The 23942-nt window shown below is 41.1% G+C and overlaps 3 protein-coding genes across 3 annotated transcripts in view; 1 reads left to right on the top strand and 2 right to left on the bottom strand.

Moving 5' to 3' along the window:
• LOC143567599 (protein MID1-COMPLEMENTING ACTIVITY 1-like) overlaps positions 1–23942 on the top strand; it is a 52745-nt gene that overhangs the window by 10127 nt on the left and 18676 nt on the right. The gene's annotated exons all lie outside the window — the stretch shown is intronic.
• On the bottom strand, positions 15823–19913 carry LOC143567595 (uncharacterized). The gene is made up of 5 exons (XM_077053980.1): positions 19658–19913; positions 17241–17359; positions 17056–17113; positions 16447–16524; positions 15823–16169 (listed from the first exon to the last, which is right to left on the bottom strand). Exons 1-5 carry the CDS (start codon positions 19911–19913, stop codon positions 15976–15978), a joined length of 705 nt encoding a protein of 234 aa, XP_076910095.1. The 3' UTR covers positions 15823–15975.
• Positions 19920–21676, bottom strand: LOC143567591 (proteasome subunit alpha type-7-like; the record flags this gene model as incomplete). Its single annotated transcript, XM_077053977.1, has 2 exons — positions 19920–20141; positions 21287–21676. Coding segments are annotated over 2 exons (549 nt in total), but the record flags the coding sequence as incomplete, so codon positions are not given.

Genomic DNA, 23942 nt, shown 5'->3' with positions numbered 1-23942 from the left:
CGTGAGCTCGTCACTAAGAAAGGGGGGGGGGGGGGGTTCCTCCTTGTGACCACCCTCCGGCGTGAGAATCAGTCTATATTACTCTTTGAATATAAAAGTATATTATTAATACTAGAGCAGTTATCAGGTAAATTATACAAGATATTAGATGATGAAATGATAATACCATTTGATGTCTTTTATAGCCGAAGGTGGGTTTCCAAGGAGGTTTAGCCAGTCTACTACTCTGCCAACTGTGGCCTACACACGTGCTCTGCTGGTAATTGGTGGATAGGAAGCGGCTGACAGTGACCAGGCGTGCTGTTCACTTTTCCTTTTCCACCAACTACAGGCTAGGCACGTGGTATGGCAGGAGTTGGTGAGCATGCGGCGGCTATTGGTCACAGTGCTGTAGCGTGTTGTCTGCCATGCTGCTGTCAGTGAGCTGTCGTATCGTTGGTCAGATCTTTTGTCCATACCTCGTCAGGTATCACACAAAAGATCCTCCATTATTATACGGACTGGCTCATTTAGGCGGGAGTTTTCCCCCTCCCGCCTTTATGCGGGAATGTTCCCGGCTTTGCTCATTCCTTCTTCAGGTGACTACTGAATTATTACGAGTTTGAGCCTTATGCGTGTAGCCATGCTGCGCGGAGTGGCCAGTCCCTAATGGCGGGTATCCGCACCTGCGGGAACAGGCGCATACTTGGAAACCATAGGGAGGCATTTCCTGCGGGACCAGCTTGCGTACCGCATGTGAGGTCGTCACAACTCTGAGCGTGGTGGGTCCTGCGGGTTTGGTAGGTCGCGGGGGTTCAACTGCGCAGACGTCCGTTTAAGGAGTCTTGCGTGTTCAACTGCGCAGACGTCTCCTTTTAAGGGAGTCTTGCGGGTCCTAACCACCTCTGCTGGGACCTACCTCTTCAAGTCCCCCCAGTCCAATGTTCTTCTCATGAATGTTTAATAAAGTGAGGTGAACTTTTGGACTTAAGCAAGAGGTTTTTGAAAAGGGTTTAGTTTTATGGGTTTTCCGCGGGAAGTCTTACCCACGGGTTTCCCAATGTCACGCAGAATTTCCCAATGTTCTGCTTGATCTCTGGGATGATGCGGATAGGTCTGTAACCTCCCCGCAAGTCAGGAGCGTTTAGAACCTTTTGTGTAGATTCTCCATGAGGTCTTGGTGGTTTTGAACATAGTGATCAATCATGTTATAACCACCAATTGCATCCTGAAGTTTCAAACAATCTAGTTCTTGACGTTCCCGCTATGCGGGGATGTTAATCCCGTTTCTGCAAGCATGGCCCAGAAGATCCTTCTTGGTTTCAATTCCCATGGAGTGCTCGGTATGCGAAGGGTTTTGCCTTGACGCTGTACCCGCACTTCGTCTTATTAGTTACTTTACTCCCAAGGTATCCCTGGCGTTAAATCCCTGCAGGGCTAGGTGCGTGAAGGGTTTTGCCTTAACACTGTACCCGCACCTGACTTATGGTTGCCGAGGTGTTCCTGGCGTTTAATCCCCTGCGGGCGCTAGGTATGTGAAGGGTTTTGCCTTAACACTGTACCCGCGCCCGACTTACAATTGGGTGCCGAGGTATGACTTTTTACGGGTGTTAGGTATGTGGAGGGTTTTGCCTTAACACTGTACCTGTGCCCGTTTTGTAGTTGGGTGGAATGCCAAGATTTTCTCGGCTTCACTTCCCTGTGGGTGCTAGGTATGTGAAGGGTTTTGCCTTAACACTGTACCTGTGCCCGTTTTGTAGTTGGGTGGAATGCCAAGATTTTCTCGGCTTCACTTCCCTGTGGGTGCTAGGTATGTGAAGGGTTTTGCCTTAACACTGTACCCGCACCCGGCTTTATAGTCGGGTTTTTTCCGGTTTCCGTTCCCTGCGGGTGCTAGGTATGTGAAGGGTTTTGCCTTAACACTGTACCCGCACCCGACTTCATAGTTGGGTTTTTCAGGTTTCCGTGCCCTGCGGGTGCTAGGTATGTGAAGGGTTTTGCCTTAACACTGTACCCGCACCCGACTTCATAGTTGGGTTTTTCCGGTTTTCGTGCCCTGCGGGTGCTAGGTATGTGAAGGGTTTTGCCTTTACACTATACCCGCACCCGGCTTCATAGTTGGGTTTTCTTGGCTTCTGTTCCCTGCGGGTGCTAGGTATGTGAAGGGTTTTGCCTTAACACTGTACCCGCAGCCGACTTACGGTCAACTGGATAGCCGGGGTAAGGGGTTTTTCCCGCTTACTTTTCGAATCTTTTTGAATCTTTGAAATTTGAATTGGTGAAAGGATAAGAACAGTCGTCGTGCGACGGTTTCTTCTGACTGTGTCAGGACGTGCTGGAAGTTATGGCGACGTGACATTATATGGTCATTCCAGACGCTTTTTACGGCGCGTGGGCGCGATTTTTCGGGCGCGTGGCCGCAAAATTAATGGCACTCGTCCTTTCAACAGCTGTTGCCAGCTTGCCTGGTGCCACATGTCACGGTTTCATTGCACCTTCAATTTCTCTCTCCTCCGCATTAAATTCATCGCATTAATTGCGATCACTATATAAAGGGGAAGAGGGTCCTTTGTAATTCACACCTTCACTTCTTCTCTTCATCTCTAAGGCGATTTCTGGTGAATACTCCCTTATTTAGTTGAGCATTCCTCCGAAATCGTTTCTTCTTCCTCTGCAATATGTCTTCCCATGATGCTGAAGCTGTAGCCGACGATAGGAGTACTGCTGGCGAGTGCCAGTGTGCTCTACCTGTCGATCTGTACCAGTACGTCGTCAGGAAATTCATGCTTGAGTCTCTTGAGCCTGAGTTTCCTGAACCCCAGCAGACTGTGTACGATGCCCCCAGTGGCAAGATCGGGGTATATGCTGCATTTTTTGTTTATGGGAACCTCAGGTTCCCATTGACAAAGTTTGTGTACCGTGTCCTGGAGAAGCACGGTGTGCACCTGACCGAGGTGCATTCGATGGCGATTGCCAAGATTCGGCACTTCGAGTGGGTGTGCCGAATTCTGGGCATTGAGCCCTATGTGGACCGCCTGATGACCTTCTATACTTGGAGGTGCATCCAGGGGTGGTACACCCTGACAACCCGGATCAAGGGTTTGAAGATTTGCGCGACCGAGCGCAGTCTCCGATCGTGGAAGCGGGAGTTCTTCTACATTTCTGCCCGTGCCATCCCCATTGCCATGAAGTTTAAGAAGGGGCAAGCGCTTCCGAGCCTTCACGCTTCCAACTACCAGGAGGCGGAATGGTTCGCGAAGATATCTCGGGTCCAATCTCCGGTTTACCGGTTTGCGGAGTCCGGGATGGTGATGTTGGGGATGAGCCGGGTATGGAAGGAGGCGTCTCGGTTTCCCATCCTTCTCGAATACGGTTTGAACTCTATTCCTTATGGTATGTCTTGTCTTTCTTGCTGATATGAGTTTGTCTTCTAACTGTTTCTTTTCTTTCAGAGGGGAAAGATTTGGAGTCGCTCCTGTACCCGCGGGAAGCTGACGGTCCCGTGCGGGTGGGTACTCGTGCTCTAGACGAGAACGAGTTGCCCATCTTGGAACAAACGGCGGATCGGTTTGTGGAGGTCTATCCGCTGGGCCACGAGATCCTGAGCCACCGGCGGCCAGGTAAGGCGTTATTCTATCCTCCACCCCTCAATGCTGTACCCGCTGCTGGAATTCCTGACATCCTGTCTTCTTCTGAGGAATCCGCAGATGGTCCTCCGTTGGTGCGGAAGAAGAGGGCTGCCAGCGGGAAAGGGAAGGAGAAGGTGGCCTCCACAGCTGATCCGGTGCTTCTATCTGACACCGAGTCAGATAGTGAAGAGGTGGCGGGGAACCCCGGTGGTGAGAAGACCACTGCTCCGGAGGCTACGACTGTTACCTCCGGAGAACCAACGACGACGACGGTGACCGGCATCAAGAGACCGGCTCCATCGGGCTCGTCCCCGCCCGTCCGTACGTTCAGGCTCAAGAAAACCCGTAAGTACAAACATCCTTATCTTTGTAGATTTCACTTTATAAATTTATTGAAACACTTATCTTCTTGTGTAGGCGTGGATGTTGACGCATTCCAGGGTGGAGCACAGAGGAGTACCCCTCCGCCGATGACGGTAGGCTCGGTCAGCCTACCTGAGGCGACGACCCAGGCGCCTGCGCCTGCTTCCGCTGGATCAGTTGCTCACTCCCTTGAGCCGACTGTTCCAGCTGAGATGACGTCACCGCCGGTGGTAAGTGCGATTTTTACAGCATCTTTCACCGAGCCGGCGGTTACGATTGCTGCGGATTCTGCGGTGGCGACCGCGGCGGCGACCACGGCGGCCGCTACTATGCCTCCGCCACCGGCAACGACGGCCGGCCCATCAGGTACGCGCGGGGCTTCTCGCCAATCTTTGTCACCTTCCCATCTGCCCGACCTTTTGGATGAATTTCCCTTAGGTTCAGGCGATGGGTTTGGTGGCTATCGGCCTGTGATCGACCCTACAGGTGCGTTGGGTTCTTTTGGCCTTTCTTATATATCTCTTCATCTTTTTCCTAACTGCTTTGTTTCTTTTGCAGTGTCGGATTCCAATGAAGTGTATGTTCCGCGATGGAACATCCGCCGAGGAACAACCCTTCGTACCCCTGTGGAGTGCGTGGAATGGGCTCGCCACGCTGCTCCCCATGGTGCGTTGGGGGAAGCCATGGCTAGTTACCAGGAGGGTAGGCTAACCAATGAGCTTCGGGTTCTCCAGGCCCGGATGCAGCCACGCGTCGAGCTGCTTTGTCGTGAAAACGACAAGTTGAAAGCAGCTCGCGCCAAGGAAGTATCTCAAGCGCGGGCTCTTCGGGAGGAGAACCAACAGTTGGCCGCAGCTGCTGCGGAGAAGGAGAAGGCCTTCAAGGCCCTCGAGGTTGAGGTTCAAGCGCGACTCGAGGCCCGCTCCAAGGCTGCCCAAGCTGTTAACGAACAGCTTCGGCTGGCTAAGGAGACTGCGAGGAACGCAACCGAGAGGGCCACCAAGGCTGAAGCCGTTGCTGAGCCTTTACGCGTGGAGAACGAGGAGCTCAAGGCCAAATTAGAGGCTCTCCAACGTGCTCATGATGCCTTGGCGATGGAAGATGCCAAGAAGCTCCAAGAGATCCTGGACCAGAGGGGCGTGCTTGACCACACCGAGCGGAAGCTTAAGGGCGTTGAAGAGGCTGCTGCAAAGGAAGTGCTACTTGCCAACCTTAACAAAAGCGAAGCCGAACGCGCCCGCACCCAAGCTCAAGCCGCCCTCCAAGAAGCTCTGGTTGCCAAGGAATGGCTTCTTCGAGAAGCGTTGTCTCAGGTATGTTTAGCTTTACGTCTTCACGCTTTCCTTTGTACATAGAAAAGGTGTTTGACACTTGTATTTTCTTTGTAGGTTGTGCATCGGGTCTTCTCAGAGACTACTTACGATGATGCCATGAGCGCAGCCCTCAACGCTTCTCATGAGGATGGGGAAAAGGCCGGCTTCCTGCTTGGTCTAGGGTTCGTTGAGAAAGGCGTCCCGCCTTCCAACTTCCCTTTGTTCGATGTGGACACCGAAGCTGCATATGACCAAGCGGTGAACCAATATGCCGCCTTCCCGCATCCGGTGGTGGAGAAGGTGAAGGAAGTCGCTGCTGCTGATGATGGACTTGCTATCCTCAAGGCTTTCCTTGAACCGCCACGCTCTACTGATGGGGCGGGTCCAAGTGGAAGTGGTCCTGAAGCTTGATTCTGAAGATCCCTTCCCGCTGCTAGGATAGACTAGATTTTGTTTTGTAGGCGGGTAGTTACCCGGCCATTCTTGTAATATATCTTGTGAAATACAAATCTTTTTGTGGATAATACTGTTATTTCCTTTGGGTTCATTGCTTTATAAACCTTATATGACTTGCATACTTAGTTTAAATTAGCGATTTCCCAAGTGTTTAGAATAAGTTAACCTTGAATGTGGTTGACAGTAGGTTGAAGTTTTGCTTCCCCCTTTGTGAGTGTGCGGATAGGACCGGCACTTGCACTTGGTAGGATGGCTAAACTCTTCCCCTTTAACTGTCCTGCGTGAAGGTCTAGTCATTTTCTGGGTTTATGCGGGTTTTGCCGCCTTCCCTACGCAACGATTCTTCACTTGATGCGGTGAATACCGGCATTAGTGTTCGAATCGACCGTCTAACGCGTGGTTGTTAATAGGTTAGTGTTCAGCTTTCCTCTACCAGGATTCATGCGGATATACCGGCACTTTCACATAGTGGGATGGCTGAACCTTTCCCCTTTAACTGACCTGCGTGAAGGTTCTGTCGTTTTTTGGGTTTATGCGGGTTTTGCCGCCTTTCCCACGCAATGACTCTTCTTGATGCGATGACTACCGGCATTAGTGTTCGAATCGACCGTTCAACGCGTGGTTGTTAATAGGTTAGTGTTCAGCTTCCTCTACCAGGATTCATGCGGATATACCGGCACTTTCACATAGTGGGATGGCTGAACCTTTCCCCTTTAACTGACCTGCGTGAAGGTTTGATGCTTTTGGGTTTGTGCGGGTTTTGCCGCCTTCCCTGCGCAACGATTCTTCACTTGATGCGGCGGATACCGGCATCTCCATGTGCAAAGTTCATAAAATATAAATGTAAAATCATCAGCTTCAATTTGAAGGAGAATCGTTTCCATTAGAAGTGGCTCTAGGCCTTTTCTTTACAAATTTGGAATTGATCTACATACAAACTGTGTAATTGAGCTCCCATTAGGCGTGGCTTGGATGGGAGCACCATCGAGCCAACATGTATCTTGTTCGGGATCTCGTTGTTTACGCAGTATGTAGTCTCCGTTGAAGCTGCGATTTTTATTCGTGCGTTTCCCCAGCTGGGGTTCACGCATCAGCCTGCTCGACGCTCACTTCGCCACAAGGTGCGCGAGTGTCCCATCCTTGACAAATGCTTCGACCAAGTCCTTTACGTCTAAGCATTCTTCAGTGTTGTGGCCTTTGGTTTTGTGAAAATCACAATACTTTCTCCGATCCGCGTTGTGGCGATGCCGGATAAACGGAGCCTTTGGCCACGGGAGCTCCTCCGTGGCGAATATCTCGGTCACACTCTTTGTGAGTGGCGTCCACCTGGAGTTCTTCTCCGGTCTCACGTTATCTCTTCCGCCCAACCGATGTTGGAAACCGGACGGGGTGTCAAAGTTTACCCTTGACTGCCAAATGCCCAGCTTCCGCTTTTTGTTTAATCGGGCGGTAAGGACGTTGTTTTCCCTCGTCTTCTGGGTGTAGAGGTTCGTGCTCTGTGGAAGATCTCTACCCAGTTGCCTCTCGGTTTCCGCAAAGCGTTTAGCTGCGGTCATGATGGCATCCCATGTGGATGGCATGCCATCTTTGCCCGTCAGGGTGCGGATGAGTTCCGGGTCGTTTGCGCCCTGGATGAAAGCGGCGCGAACGAGATCTTCGCTAACGTTGCCCAGGCTTAGCTTCTTCGAGTTGAAGCGAGTGATGAAGTCAGGCAAAGATTCTTCCTCCTCTCGGACGCACTTGAGGATTGTCCACTGCTCCTCAGTGTACTTTCTTTGCTGACTAAAGTGTTGGCTGAACTTCTGTTGGAAGTCTGCCCAATCGTAGATGTGGTGGACCGGCAGACGGTCGAACCACGCTCTAGCTGCCCCGACCAGCGTCATTTGGAACATATAACACCACGTGGGTTCCGTCCAGTTACTGACGGTCGCCCCCGCGATGAATCTGTTCAAGTGATCGTCAGGGTCAGAAATACCATCGTACGTGCCTATGTTGGACATTTGTTTGGCACTTCTTGGGGCGATTGCTTCCGCAATGTCCCTTGCGAATTTGGACGTTCCCGCCCTTGCCGCAGTTGGCGTGAATGTTTTGGAGAAGTCCCGTGGGCTGTTGCCCACGTTTATTGGACTGAATGCTTCTCCAAAAGGCCTTCTCGGTTGGGAATCCGTTTCTTTACGCTTCCCTTTCGCCCTATGACGAGGGTTCGCGTCTTCCTCGGATTCCTCCGAATCATCGTCGTATTCGAATTCTTCCACTTGTTGGAGTGAACGTAAACGTTCATCCAACTCGGCTTGGAACTCTTTTTGACGTGCTTCGGCCCACGCTTTAACCTCATCGAGTGTTTGGCAGGGGAGCCTCGTCTGTTGATTTTCTAACTGGGTATCGGTGAATCCCAGTGTCTGATTATTTACTTCACTTGCCCCGGCTTGGGTAGCTGGGGTAGTGTTCGTAAAGTTTGTGTACTCGGTATTCCCCCTTATAGCTGGGGTCATAATTACCGGAGTCTCTTGGTTACTCGGTTTTGGGACCGGAGTATCCTTAACCATCTTTCCAGAAATTTTGAAAAAACTGGAGAAAAATAAAGTTCTAGCTTTATGCACGGATGGCGCCAATGAAGAAACACCAGTCGAACCCCGACAGATTACGAGTAACCTGAGGGTTAGATAGACGTTTCCCACGAGAGGTTAATTCCGGCAAGATGGTTCTTCCGATAACCTGCAAAACAGACACCGTGAGCTCGTCACTAAGAAAGGGGGGGGGGGTTCCTCCTTGTGACCACCCTCCGGCGTGAGAATCAGTCTATATTACTCTTTGAATATAAAAGTATATTATTAATACTAGAGCAGTTATCAGGTAAATTATACAAGATATTAGATGATGAAATGATAATACCATTTGATGTCTTTTATAGCCGAAGGTGGGTTTCCAAGGAGGTTTAACCGGCCTACTACTCTGCCAACTGTGGCCTACACACGTGCTCTGCTGGTAATTGGTGGATAGGCAGCGGCTGACAGTGACCAGGCGTGCTGTTCACTTTTCCTTTTCCACCAACTACAGGCTAGGCACGTGGTATGGCAGGAGTTGGTGAGCAGGCGGCGGCTATTGGTCACAGTGCTGTGGCGTGTTGTCTGCCATGCTGCTGTCAGTGAGCTGTCATATCGTTGGTCAGATCTTTTGTCCATACCTCGTCAGGTGTCACACAAAAGATCCTCCATTATTATACGGACTGGCTCATTTAGGCGGGAGTTTTCCCCCTCCCGCCTTTATGCGGGAATGTTCCCGGCTTTGCTCATTCCTTCTTCAGGTGACTACTGAATTATTACGAGTTTGAGCCTTATGCGTGTAGCCATGCTGCGCGGGTGGCCAGTCCCTAATGGCGGGTATCCGCACCTGCGGGAACAGGCGGATACTTGGAAACCATAGGGAGGCATTTCCTGCGGGACCAACTTGCGTACCGCATGTGAGGTCGTCACAACTCTGAGCGTGGTGGGTCCTGCGGGTTTGGTAGGTCGCGGCGCAGACGTCCCTATGGTGAAGTCTGCGGGTTCAACTGCGCAGACGTCCGTTTAAGGAGTCTTGCGTGTTCAACTGCACAGACGTCTCCTTTTAAGGGAGTCTTGCGGGTCCCACGGATGGCGCCAATGAAGAAACACCAGTCGAACCCCGACAGATTACGAGTAACCTGAGGGTTAGATAGACGTTTCCCACGAGGGGTTAATTCCGGCAAGATGGTTCTTCCGATAACCTGCAAAACAGACACCGTGAGCTCGTCACTAAGAAAGGGGGGGGGTTCCTCCTTGTGACCACCCTCCGGCGTGAGAATCAGTCTATATTACTCTTTGAATATAAAAGTATATTATTAATACTAGAGCAGTTATCAGGTAAATTATACAAGATATTAGATGATGAAATGATAATACCATTTGATGTCTTTTATAGCCGAAGGTGGGTTTCCAAGGAGGTTTAGCCGGCCTACTACTCTGCCAACTGTGGCCTACACACGTGCTCTGCTGGTAATTGGTGGATAGGCAGCGGTTGACAGTGACCAGGCGTGCTGTTCACTTTTCCTTTTCCACCAACTACAGGCTAGGCACGTGGTATGGCAGGAGTTGGTGAGCAGGCGGCGGCTATTGGTCACAGTGCTGTGGCGTGTTGTCTGCCATGCTGCTGTCAGTGAGCTGTCGTATCGTTGGTCAGATCTTTTGTCCATACCTCGTCAGGTATCACACAAAAGATCCTCCATTATTATACGGACTGGCTCATTTAGGCGGGAGTTTTCCCCCTCCCGCCTTTATGCGGGAATGTTCCCGGCTTTGCTCATTCCTTCTTCAGGTGACTACTGAATTATTACGAGTTTGAGCCTTATGCGTGTAGCCATGCTGCGCGGGTGGCCAGTCCCTAATGGCGGGTATCCGCACCTGCGGGAACAGGCGGATACTTGGAAACCATAGGGAGGCATTTCCTGCGGGACCAGCTTGCGTACCGCATGTGAGGTCGTCACAACTCTGAGCGTGGTGGGTCCTGCGGGTTTGGTAGGTCGCGGCGCAGACGTCCCTATGGTGAAGTCTGCGGGTTCAACTGCGCAGACGTCCGTTTAAGGAGTCTTGCGAGTTCAACTGCGCAGACGTCTCCTTTTAAGGGAGTCTTGCGGGTCCTAACCACCTCTGCTGGGACCTACCTCTTCAGTAAAGATCTAGGTTCAAACTGTTCATATGATTTAACAAAAAACAATAGTGTGTTTAGCAGTTAAAAAGAATAGTTAAACATGGTGGTGTTTATAGTATTTACATATATAGATGCATTTGATGTGCATGCGTTCTTTTACATATTGATAGTAAGTTGTGAGAAGTTCTATTGTCGTCGTAGTTTTTGTGATATTAAGTCACACTTACATAACATATTGTATGAATGTTTGTCTTTTTTTCCCCATAAGGAATGAGATAACACAAGCTTATATATGAGTTGGAAGCATTTAAGTAAATAATGTTTTATAAATTTTTCTACAAATAAAATAACTAAGTGTATCAAACGAATTGACCTCCCATGAGATTTCCATGGCAATTTGAATGGCCCAACTAAATAAACAACATAAAGTTTGTGAATTAACCTCCCATGAGCATTCCATGGCATTTTGATGACCCAATTCAAATGGCGAGAAATAAACAATTGAGTTGTTCAGCCCATGAGCATGTACATGGCATTTAACTGACCCAACTAATTAACGAATTATCGAATCAATGTAGTTGTTCGGACCATGAGCGTTACATGACATTTAACCGACTCAACTAAATATTGAATCAACGAATCGAATATAAGTAGTTGGTGTATCTCGGGAACCACCCCGGACGATACGTTCCAACCAAAAATTAAATCGAAAATGGTTTAAGAAATGAATAGTTGGAGTGCCCATGGATTTCCATGGATTTTTCACCCAACTAAGCATTTAAAATAATTTAAAAACATAATTTGGAAGTATAACCGTTTAGCCGGTTATGTTTACCACGTAACCGATTAGCCGATTACGGGTACCACTTGAAGTTATGGTTGTACGAGATTTGTCATACTCCCACGCTTCAAGGTGAAGAAACAAAACAAACACGGGAATTCTTAAGAAATTTCACACAATAAAATATAATCTACCAAAAATTTAAGAGAATTTAAAAATATTTTGAAAGTTGAGGCATAACCTCGGAATTTGTGTGTGTGTGCAACAAATAAACAAGATAAATACATTTTAAATAATTAAGCTAAGCAAGTTGTAAACAATTTATGAAATAGCACATAAGGCAGTTTAGATAAGCACGTATAGGGTTCCTAACATATTGTTGCATTTCTAACGACTTATCTTATAACCTTCGACTCTGATACCAATCTGTCACACCCCAACCTAAGGCAGAAATGTCGGGGCGTGATCCGATTGCCCACAGCTCGAAGATACAATAAAATGTGACAATATTTAATTAATTATTTTAATTCAAATGTACACACAATAATCAAATACAACAAAACAATTCAAATAAATAAATACAATCAATTAAATTTAAGTTTGTCTTCAATATAACCTATGGTCTTGACTACATATCCATACTTCAATCTAAGCAACCTGCATATGCGTAGAAAATGGAGTTTTTGTCAACAAATATGTTGAGTGAGATGATCACCAATTTGACACAATATTAAATAATAGCATATATATATATATATATAGTTGATAAATGATAAATGCGCAAACCAACCATGTAATAATAATCAATCGAATCATAACAAACATGCATATAACCAAATCGTGTGTGCCAATGAAATCGTTGCCAAGCGAATCGGGCATTGATTACAATGACTAAGGTTGTCGTTTTAACATATTCTAGAATAGAGCATGTGTGTATCTTATGCTAAAATTACGTTTTTTTGTTTTTTATATTAAAAATATGATGTACACAACAAGGAGATCTATCATGATGTTAGGAGGTTTGAGTCTCCAAGTTAGGGGGAGAGGTTACCATTCATGGTGTAGAGTTCATTGAGTTTCGCACATAATAGGGGTGTTCAAGAAATCCGAAAAAAAACCTAAATCCAAACCGAAACCGAAACCCGAATAATCCGATCCGAATTCTTATTTAGATATTCGGATTGAATCGATCCTAATATCCTAATAACTAATTCGGATCGGATTCGGATATGGATCTCAAAAAATTCCGGATAGATCGGGTTATTCGGATATCCGAATAATTCGAACATATAACATGTTATTAGTGTATATAGCCAAGTCCATTAACATTTACAATAACTTTATAATCATAATTTCATTATTCGTTCAATCAACCTAACACACCATAGACAAAAATGTGGTCTTAATACTCCCTAACACTACTTTAACTTTCTTGTTCTTGTAGTGTTTTATTTTTATTTTATAGTTTTGTATGTTTATTTAGTAAAACTTAAGTTTGTATGTATGTTTTACGGATTATTCGGATCGGATCGGATTTCGGATAGGGTTCCAAAATTTTCAAATCCGAATAATCCGAATCGAATAAACCGAATAACCCGTTATCCGATCCGATGAACATCCTAGCACACAAGTTATAAAAGACGTAAGACTTTTGTGTCACATCTTATCCTTTGATCCTTCTATTTCTATTATTTTAGGCAGTCTTTGATCCTTTCTATCATTTTAGACGAAGCGGTTGACTTCTATTCAATTTCTAGTCACATATTTCACAATAGTTTAAAACTAATTGACCCAAACATTATACAAACGAACGCCTTCTTTAGTTAATAATTAAACACTACATTTAAAATTTAGAGTATTTCAAAACAGAACATCTTTTTTCATATTGTGAATGCAAAAGTTGTTATGACACTACATTTTTTACGAATATAAACATCTTATACACTATTAAACCAAATGATATATGTCAGAAACATGAACTCGAGCATAATATGCGTTTTCATGATTGACACAATATGGCTTTTCATCTAATACTCTTAAAATGGAAATTTATAACCCAATACGCATGTTTTAAGTTATAAAATAACTATGTATAAACTCTAAGCCAATATTTATCTCTCTCTTCTATCCCAATTTATTAACAAGGTAAAATCGATTACAATTCGAGAACTGTATGAGAACGAGAGCTAAGTACAACTGTGAGTGTTGTGAGTGCAGAGAGGTATGTCTTCTAAACGTTTCAATCAGCCTCCTTTTATAGCAAGAAAAATTAACAAATATTCCTAAAAACTAACCTATTTACTCGGTCTTCACTTGAGCTGCACTCATATGACCGTTGTAGACTTGTTCTTCTGCTTTCCACGCGCTTTTCAACTGGAACTCCGAAATACTAGCTAGACTCAGTCTACTAGCCGTTCCAGCTTATTAATCAAAGAGTAATCAGCAAGTATATTAGCTAGTTTACACAGGATAAGGCTTAGGATTCCGAAGCTGCCGAGGATCCCGATTGTTAGGATATTATTCAAGATCCTAGTCAGGATCCTAACTAAGAATTTGACCCATAACAGGAAATATGTTCAAGGTTTACACTATCTTCGTACATTTTTGAGTTGGGATTAATCCCAGTCAAAAAGTCAAACTTTGGATTATTAAAATCCAAGATCCTGAAAAAAAATAAATATGATCCAAAATCGTATCTTTAACGGATTATTAATCATAAAACTTTTTCGTCTTGATACGTCTATGAAAAACATATTTTAACATTGGTGAAAGCCCGTATATCGTGGTTCAGGTTATCCGTTGCTAAGGGGGTGTTTGGCCTAGCTTTTATTTTTTGGCTTATGCTTATATTTTAAAGTAGCTTATAGCTTATTTTCTATTATTTGATAAGCTCTTTTTAAGTGTTTGGATTAGCTTATATTCTACAAGTTGATAATAAGTTGTTAAATCCACCATTCTTTGATTTGTTAGAGTAATAAGTTGCTTCAATAATTATTAATCCACCATCATTTGGGGCAAATGAGTAAGTTACACCCCTACACAAATAATATTCATCAAATAAACTAAAAAACCATCTTCAAACAAGCTTCTTCAAATTAGCTTATATAAGCTTATAAGCATAATCTTGAAAAGCTAAACCAAACACCAAGTTAAACTTATTTTGTAAAAAAAAAGCTAAAAAAGCTATATGCTTAGTTAAATAAGCTAGGCCAAACACCCACTAAGGAATGTTCCCGCCAGTTATTTAACATATGTGATACTTAATTTCCAAGTAGTGTAATATCGATTCTTAAGTTAACACAAGTGCATTGATGGTTGCATGGTTAAGTGGGAGGTTCATGTTTGAGCAAATAAGTATTTAGAAAGTAAAACAAGATAGTTTTAATTATTTGATATTAATCTATGACTGAGATCCAATATTTTTATTTCTCCCATTTCATGAATCCTTCCCTCCTATCCTTTCATTAGCGAGTTCATAACCTGTTGAAACTAACCAAGCGAAAACAGACCGTCCAAATCAACCAAACCCAGACAAATTAGCATGTTTGACCGGCGTGGGATTTATACATTCGCGTTCACAGTTTAAACCTTTGGTATCATTATAATTATGATTTAGAACTTTCTTTGAAATCATATATCAATTATCTAAATATTTGAAATTTAGGGAATGTTTGGGATTGATAATTTAAGTGCCTTTTTAACATATTAATTTTTCAGAAAAGTTAATAAGTTAATAAAGTGTTTGGTAAGTCGATATATTGTGAGTAATAAGTTAGTAAGTCATGATATTCTAACTTACCAACGTCATGATATTCTAACTTACCAACTTTTGACAAAGAGTGAGGTAAAATAAGGAATCCCGAACAGCACTTAATCCATGAATATAACCGTTCCGCCATTTAGGGAACTATAAAACTCCGCAATTCGGTTAATTATTACGTTTCAGATAATTGTATAAAAGCCATTAACCAACCGCGGGGCTTTATTTCTAGGCTAGGCTTTACTAGGCTTCAATCAATACAGATTTAGACATAACAAATGTTAAAAATTTAATACATACATACATACATACTAAAATCTATATTATCTCAAAGATACCAAACTCATTTAGACTACAATTAAGAGTTTAGTTTGGTTCAGTTATTATCTCTGTATCAGTTTTCCATTTTCTTCAAATTTTCAGTTACTACCTATACCATGTTATATGAATAAATGTATGTTTCTGCCCTGCTTGCGATGCGGTGCGCGCATATAATGTATATATGTGTGAACCCTCGGGTGGACAAAAGTGAAAGTGCACTAATTTTGACGTTATTTTACTAATCTCGTGAAAATAACGTTAAAACTGGCGGAAGGTTAATCAGGCATCATGTGGTGGCGTTGATAGCCGAAAGACAAGGGTACATGCACCAATCGGCCGGTGTGCCGATGATTGAGTGTTATGTGCCTTATGTCCAAAGCTTGATGCAAAACTACTATCGAGTTAGGGGTCTCACCGGAAGCAGCCTCTCTATTCCTACGGGGTAGAGGTAAGGTTGTCTACATCTTACCGTCCTCAGACCCTACCCATAGCTTTGCTATTAGTGGGATTACTGAGTACGACGATGACGATGATTCTATACATGCACAGGCACACATACTAGCACAACCTCATTGATTATCTCAAAGTCATGATCCCTCAGGGTTGCGGGTTCAATCAACAGAACACTCTACAACTCAGACCCATTAAAGACATGTTACTTGAGACATAAAAGGTACCTAAAAAACAGAGTTTTATGGAATGTGGGTCCTACAATGGAAGAAGAATAACAGGGCAAGGAATGAACTCAGCAAGCAGATTTGCATCAACATGCTTTGAATGTATGGCTTCCATACTCATAATCACCAAATCCAAATTCATATCATCTGCAATCTCCCCTATAATAGCTGTCGGTTTGCTACCTTCACCCAGTCGTTCTAAAAGCTTGAATTCTTGAAACCCGCCTATCAACAATAACAAAGCAAGATGATGCAGATAGGGTTGTAAAGGAAACGAACGAGACCGGCCTCTGTTCATTTGAATAATCGAACGAGATTCCTTGTTCATTTATTAAACAAACGAACATAAACGAACCGTCCGTTGAACGTTCGGTTCGTTTACAGCCCTAGATGCAAACTCCTAAATCACTCTACTAAAAAGAATTAGATTATCATCTTACTGATATAGCTTTTGAAACGCGCTACAAAGAAAATAAATGAATACACAAAAGAGTAAGCTAACCTTCAGACAAATGCCAGCGAATACTCGAAAGCTGAGTGTCATGCTCCGGCAATGACTCTTTCAGCTTTTCATCAATGACTACAAAAAGAATATAAATATATTTCATAAACCTTTGTGTTCTAGTTTCAGAAATGTTTTAATGCTTATAAGGATGCAAAGCGTTTAGGCCTTGAAAATCGGGCGAGAGCTTCACACATGCGAGGCGCCATATATTATCAAATATTCATAAATAATTTCAATATATGTTTACCATTTTGTAGTACTTCAACTAACAAAAGATATATAACAAAAAAAATTAGATACAAATTACCAAATCAAAGACAAAAATAGTAAAAGATAAAATCGAAACTCTTATTATGCAAGAAAAGGACAAAAGAAAAGAAAACAATTAAAATAAAAATTAGTCACTAATCAATTTCTATGTGTACTATTCAGTCACTTTTATAGAATAGTCACTGTTACGATTACTAGCCAAACACTTAAATGGACAAAAAATACTTTATAAAAAGTATGTAGTTATTTTTATTATAGAATATTTATAAATAGCTTCAATATACATTTACCATTTTTTAGCACTTAAACCAAGTAAGTGTGTATAAGAAAACATACCCACAACAGTTATATCAGCACCATACTTCTTAGCTAAAGCAGCGGTGGTTGCTGCAGCCTTTAAACAGAGTTAACAAAACCAGTAAAGATAATTAATTAGCAAACGCCATTGAAGTTGGTCTATTATTCCACCAGACTTTGTTTACGAAAAAAAGCTAAAAGAAATTAAATAATAAGTTAATAACCTGTCTAGTTCCTTCAGACAGATAAGGATTTCTGTCTGTTATTGGTAGAAGAAGGTGTCTGAATTCAGTGAAGGCCTCAGCAACTGAATTGTCTGCAACAGCTTGTGCTTTAACTGCAGCTGAAATCATTTAGATCAAAGAATAAAAATTCATGGCCATAAAATCATAAATAGCAAAATGAAATAATCCAACAAAAACTTGATATCATCAAGAATGAATATATGTATTATAAAGAGTTCTTATTTTAATATTGTTTAGTTAGAGAGACATTTGGAATTGTTGTATTGAGAGAAATCTGATGATCAAGAAAGGTTATGTTTACTACGTGTAAAACTCAATGTTTTGAATATCGAATAAGTGCTCATTTAGGTCAAAAAGTCAAATCATAACCTTATTTTAAAAGAACCTCATATCTGAAAAAAATTAAAATTAAGGGTTAGAACTCACAAAACTCTTTGCTTGATATTTGAAGTATGAATGCATGTTTGCGGTTTTGTAAAATCAAGTGATAAAATGTTAAGTGTTGTATATAATCGGTAAATCTTTTTACATTTGGGTTAAAATTCATTTATTTACATGAGAATATGGTGTTAAATTGATTATAGTGGGAGATGGGTAAGGCTGTAAAGGAACCGGACAAATCCTTGTTCACAAACAACTAACCGAATTTCTTGTTCGTGCTAGTCCATTAGGGAAATTAACTTGTTCATGAACAGTTGACGAACACAAACGAAAATATATAAATCATAGTTATCAAATGCCATAAGCGCTCGAAAGCGTTGAGGCTTCGCTTAGCGCCCGGAATAAAAGCGCAAAAAATAAAAAAAAAACGCGCATTAAAAAAACAAAATTTTAACTAAAGTAGAACATCTTAATAAGAAAACAAAGATTCATTCTTGAAACAGTTCATAGTATTTAGTCATGTTTATCATAAATTGATATATAAAATAATAATAGTTATGTAAGTATATATTAAATATACACTTATATAACAAAATTTTAACTAAAGTAGAACATCTTAATAAGAAAACAAAGATTCATTCTTAGTATTTAGTCATGTTTATCATAAATTGATATATAACATAATAATAGTTATATAAGTATATATTAAATATACACTTATATAACAAAATTTTAACTAAAGTAGAACATCTTAATAAGAAAACAAAGATTCATTCTTGAGACAGTTCATAGTATTTAGTCATGTTTATCATAATTTGATATATAAAATAATAATAAATATATATAAGTGTATATTTATAACATAATAATAGTTTATAAGTATATATTAAATATACAGTTATATAACAAAATTTTAACTAAAGTAGAACATCTTAATAAGAAAACAAAGATTCATTCTTGAGACAGTTCATAGTATTTAGTCATGTTTATCATAATTTGATATATAAAATAATAATAAATATATATAAGTGTATATTTACACTTATATATATTTATTATTATTTTATATATCAAATTATGATAAACATGACTAAATACTAAACAGCATGTATTGTGTTATTAAAAAAAATTAAATAATAAATATAGGAAAAAAGAATTAAAATCAATATAAATTAAATATTAAATATTAAATAATAAACTAGTTGATCCCTTAAATAGTGAGTGTTTTAGTTTTACTTGAGAATAGGAAGAGATGGGTAACATGTCATTTAATAAATAATACACATGCCATTTGAGAACAAGAACATCTTTTTATATCGATGCATTGAAATTGCATTTAATGCGCTTAAGCGCCTTAAGCGGTCGATTTTGATAACTACAATATAAATGAACACAAACATTGTTTTACATAATTTAGCTATCCGAAAATGGTTAGTGCAAAACGAATGAGTCGGGCTACCAAGTTTTTGTTGGTGCTTTTAGCATTCATATCCGTATGTTGGCTTTATGCATAACTTAAATCACATGATACTCATATATATTTATTATGTTTTGTAGTTACTAATATTATTTTTTTTTGGAACGACCAACTAAGTAACGCCGGATACTCCGTACTTGGCCCCCAATGGCTAAAGGTTGCCCGAGCCGGCCCGAGTACGGATGGACGGAGCCCCTAGCGGTCCACCTATTGAGGGATTCCCCGGATAAAACCCGACCCCACGCCCGCCAAACGGCACGACAGTAAGGAGCTGGTAAAACCGGGTGAGATAGGACTCGAACCCTCCCATATAAATTGGTGGTAATGAGGTTTGAAACCCCTTCCTTTCACTAGTAAGTATTAAGCCCAACCAATTTATCGTAGTTCCTAATATTGCTTAAAGAATCCATATGATAAGATTATAAATAAAAGTAATTAAAAAGTATTAAAAATCTTATTAATTAATAAAAGTATTGGTTTGGGTCAACAAGTCAAAGCAAGAGTCGAAGAACAAATTTGAGTGAAAACTAAAGAATACCTGTGCGGTCAATTCTTGGTGGGTTTGGAATAATCGACAGCTTTCGAGACAGGCGGGTGATGGAAGAAGAAGACGTTGATAATGATAATCTTGGGGAAATTGAAAAGGAAGAGGTTATTATAGAGTGATGTTTGGATGATGAGCAAGTGCCAACGCCATGAAACCCTAAAAGTCTCTGACTTTGAGTAGCTCTCCCTACCCTGGTGACTGTCTTAAATAATCCAGTTTCATAAGCAATGCCAAAAGCCATAACCATGTCTCAAATAACTTTTAACTGAACATCTAAAATAACAATTATTTGGGATTAATGAGGTGACAAATGAAATTATGTTTGTTTAGTAGGCGGCTTCTTTGCAGCCTCAGCAGCAGCCTTTTCAGCTTCAATCTCTGCAACAATTGCATCAATCTCACTTTCCTCAAGTTGCTTCAATCCCTCCTTTGTCATCACACCAACTTCAATGTTCTTCCCCCCACTCTCAACAACCTTTCATTATTATACACAAAATTATCAAAAAGGTAACATTTTCAATCCCTAAATCCTATATCATGTGTGATCATGATATGATGAAATATAATACTATTATTTACCCGCGGAAGATGGCAAAAATGTAAATAACAAATATTTGTTCATAAACCGTTGAACACGATCCAAGGGCCTGAACAAAAGCAAGTTGGCCGGTTTTAGATTTAACAGTCTGGCTAAGGTTTGGAAGCCGCCCTTAGCCTTTATTCCTCAAAACTTTTCTTCATTTTCGGAATATCCAGTTATATGTATATGTATTATATTTTTTGAATATTTTTTAAATATTTTAATACAAATTACAATGTTGAAAGGCTAAAAAGTCGGTTCCTAGTTAAGTATATGGTAATATTGACAAATTTTATCATTTTAAACCTTTTTAATACAAATTAACGAGTTTGAATATAAAAAAAATTACGCCTGCAAACGAACCAAACGTTCAATGAACTATTCGTGAACCATTTTGTGAAAACACGAACAACATTTTTTGTTCTTTAGTTAAACGAACAAACATGTCTCATTCGTTCATTTATGTTTTGAACAGCTGTTTATTTAAGTTGGTTAATTTACTCTCGTTAGTTTATGTTTATTTAAGTTCTTTCGTTAATATATTTTTCGTTAAACCTTCTAGATTCATAACAATTTAGTTTAATTCTATGAAAATATCGCCCTTTACAAATCAATATAGTTTTACTAAATTTTAGTCCCAGCATATTGAAGCTCATGCTTACTTTTAATTGATGTTCGCTCAGTTATGTTCAATCATTTATCGTTCGTTCGTTTATACTGTTAACGAACCAACATGAACGAAAGCAAACGCATTCCTTATTTTAACAAACAAACACTAACAAGAATACTCACTTAGTTTAAATGTTTGTGCTCGGTTAAAATTACATGAACATGCACCCTATGTATTCGTTAACAGGCCTAAAGAAATTGGATCAAACCGCTAAAACCAGCTGGCCTGGTAAACGCACCCAACCAGCCGGGTTTGATTTGTCGTTTTACATAAGCGTAGTTAACAGTTCAGCCCAAATATTCTTCAAAGCCGACCAACCAAAACTATGAACACCAAAGAATAAATAGCAAGACGGGCTATAAGTACTTACTTCCAGCAAAGCCCGAATGGCGAGTTTAACAGTCTCTTGGCCCGAGGTTTCTTTGTAATTCTTTTCAAGAAACTCCCTCATGGAATTAGAGTTTCTACCAGTAGCATTCGCTTTCCAGGCTGAAAACGTACCAGACGGGTCGGTTTGATAGAGTGATGGAACACCAGTATAAGGATCAAAGCCTACAATCAAAGTTGAAAGCCCAAATGGCCTGACACCACCACTTTGTGTGTACTTTTGTTGAAGGCCTGCAATGTAGCGGGTGATGTACTCTACGGTCACCGGGTCCTCGACAGTGAGGCGATGGCTTTGGCACTCGATTCGTGCGCGGTTTATAAGCACTCGGGCGTCCGCTTTGAGTCCGGCACAGGCTAATGCAATGTTTAGTATCGTGATTTATTGTGAGGGGCCATCGACTTTTAGTGTTTTATTTTTATATTTTAGAATTTTGTTTATTTATTTTAATTATGTTTTTTTTTTCAAAGTCTTGTAGTTTTTCATATTAGCAGAATGTTATTTCTAATTTTATTATATTTATGTTTTTAATTTAAAAATAAGTTAGTTAATTTAAAAATAAAATGTTTTTTAGATAATTGCAAGGGTTTTGGGATGGAATGAGATGGTTGCGGGATAAAATAATGTAGCTCTGACGTGAACAACAGAAAATAAAAAGTGGTTTGTGATATGGGAAGTGTTTGAGAAGACGTGGTTTTGCATATTGTAAGACGTGGTTGTAAGTGGAGAAAAGAGAAAATGAGAAAATACCTCGTCGAGCTGAAATAAAAAGGCGCCTATAGACTTAACGAGTAAAGAAATATATAAGTTAATTTTTTAAACGAGGTTTAATGTTATAACAATAAACATAGAAAAATATATTATTAAAATCAAATACCATAATAACTAACCATTAACCAATGATTTGTAAAACTCTCCTAACATTGGAGAAAAAATAGCTTGGACCATGGTGGCTAGCTTGATCAACCGTGAGGAGCCTGGTGGTTAACATTGAACCAACAGTGATGGTCGGTTGGGCTGGTCGTTGTTCAACATTCGCAAAGAAGGATGGAATCAAATAGAAATTTCGATCGACCGCTATTTCTTTTATTTTGCATCAGGTTTTTATTTAATTTTTTTAGTTTTAGTTTGGGTCTAATAATTTAAACTTGATTAAATGAATTATGAATAAAAAGAATTTTGGGCCTAATAATTATAAGATGAGAAAGAGCAATTCATATTTGTAAATTTTATATATATAAATTATAGATACAAAAATTTTGACCCCTAAAATTACGTGTCCTGGCTAACAATCCGACCGGCACTACTCTCCAGCCGGCCCGTAAAATAATGATTTTTAGTGTAGCAATAAAAGATGTGGATGGTGTTAAAATTCCGTAAAAGAAAAACCAAAAATCATTTAATGATCCGACCAAGTCCGTACACCGACTACAAGTCGCTTGTCAAAAAAAGTAGAAGGGCCCTCAACGCTGAACACATTATTATTATTATTATTATTATTATTATTACTATAATATATTTTAAATTGCAACATTCTGAACACACACTAAATCACAGTTTGCTTGATTTTACGCTCTAAATGGTTGTATGTCTTGCATTGTATGTTGTACATTTTCTTTGAGTTATGGCGTGTCTATGGCTTTACTTTACACCTGTACACAGATATTCCACAGCCGTACCCTCTCTCCCCAACCGGTTTCACTGCCACCTCTCTTTCTTGCTATTATTCTATCAGTTCTAGCTTCCTATTTAGCAGTTCCACTGTCTCATCGGCGGTGATTTCCACCATGGTCATCCTCGGGTTTAACACTTCGTGGTGGTGCAGCCTTGGTCCGGTGGCCTTTTGGGGTGGACACAGTCGAAAGGGGCTGGATATGGAAAAGCGCGGTCATTCGTTGACGGAGGTTGCCCGGTGGCCGGTTTTATGGCAGCGGCGTGGCATTGTTTTGATGTTTCGTGGTGCTGCAACGGAAGACAATGGTAGAGGTAGTTGACCAACGTTGTTGCCGGGTTCTATTTCCAAACGCTAGGCAGCGCTGGTCATTTATAACTCCACTTCTCACTGTTTGTTAGACTAATGCTTTAAATGTTTGTGTCTTCCATTTTCTTTCATGTTTGGCTCTTTCGCATGTCTACGACTTTACACCTAACTGCTTCATGGGTTTATTAGCCACCCATTGCCATGTTGTCTTTTGATACCCTACGTAGCGGTGGCGGTCCGGTGGCCTCTTACTGTTTCTTTTATTACGAAAGCCTAGGCGACGGTGGTTCGGTGGCTTATGTTGGTTGCAGCCGTGGCGACATTGAGCCAAACTTTGTTCATAATGATAATGAGAAATTGTGTATATGAGCCTATAGGTTGGTGTTTTATGTTGTTTCTAGGCTATGATGACAGTCCGTTATTTGGTGTGGCAAGCTATGTTGCAGCCATAGCGATTTGAGCCTTAGTAATTTAATTTACATTTTGAGTTTTTTATAATTTGGTTGTATATTTTTCTATTGCATTTGTGTTTTGAGTAGATGTTTATGGGTTTGAGTCGATGATGAAATTTGATGGCCTGCGTTAATGATGATGCCCTTAAGTTCACTTGATTTAGAAATCTCATACATTGGTATTATGAACTTAATTACATTTGGATAT

Source organism: Bidens hawaiensis, unplaced genomic scaffold (genome assembly GCF_021521415.1).
Source record: "Bidens hawaiensis isolate Kalapana, Puna unplaced genomic scaffold, B.hawaiensis_p1.1 tig00023454_1, whole genome shotgun sequence".
NCBI lineage: Eukaryota > Viridiplantae > Streptophyta > Magnoliopsida > Asterales > Asteraceae > Bidens > Bidens hawaiensis.
This window is presented reverse-complemented; position numbering and strand designations above follow the sequence as displayed.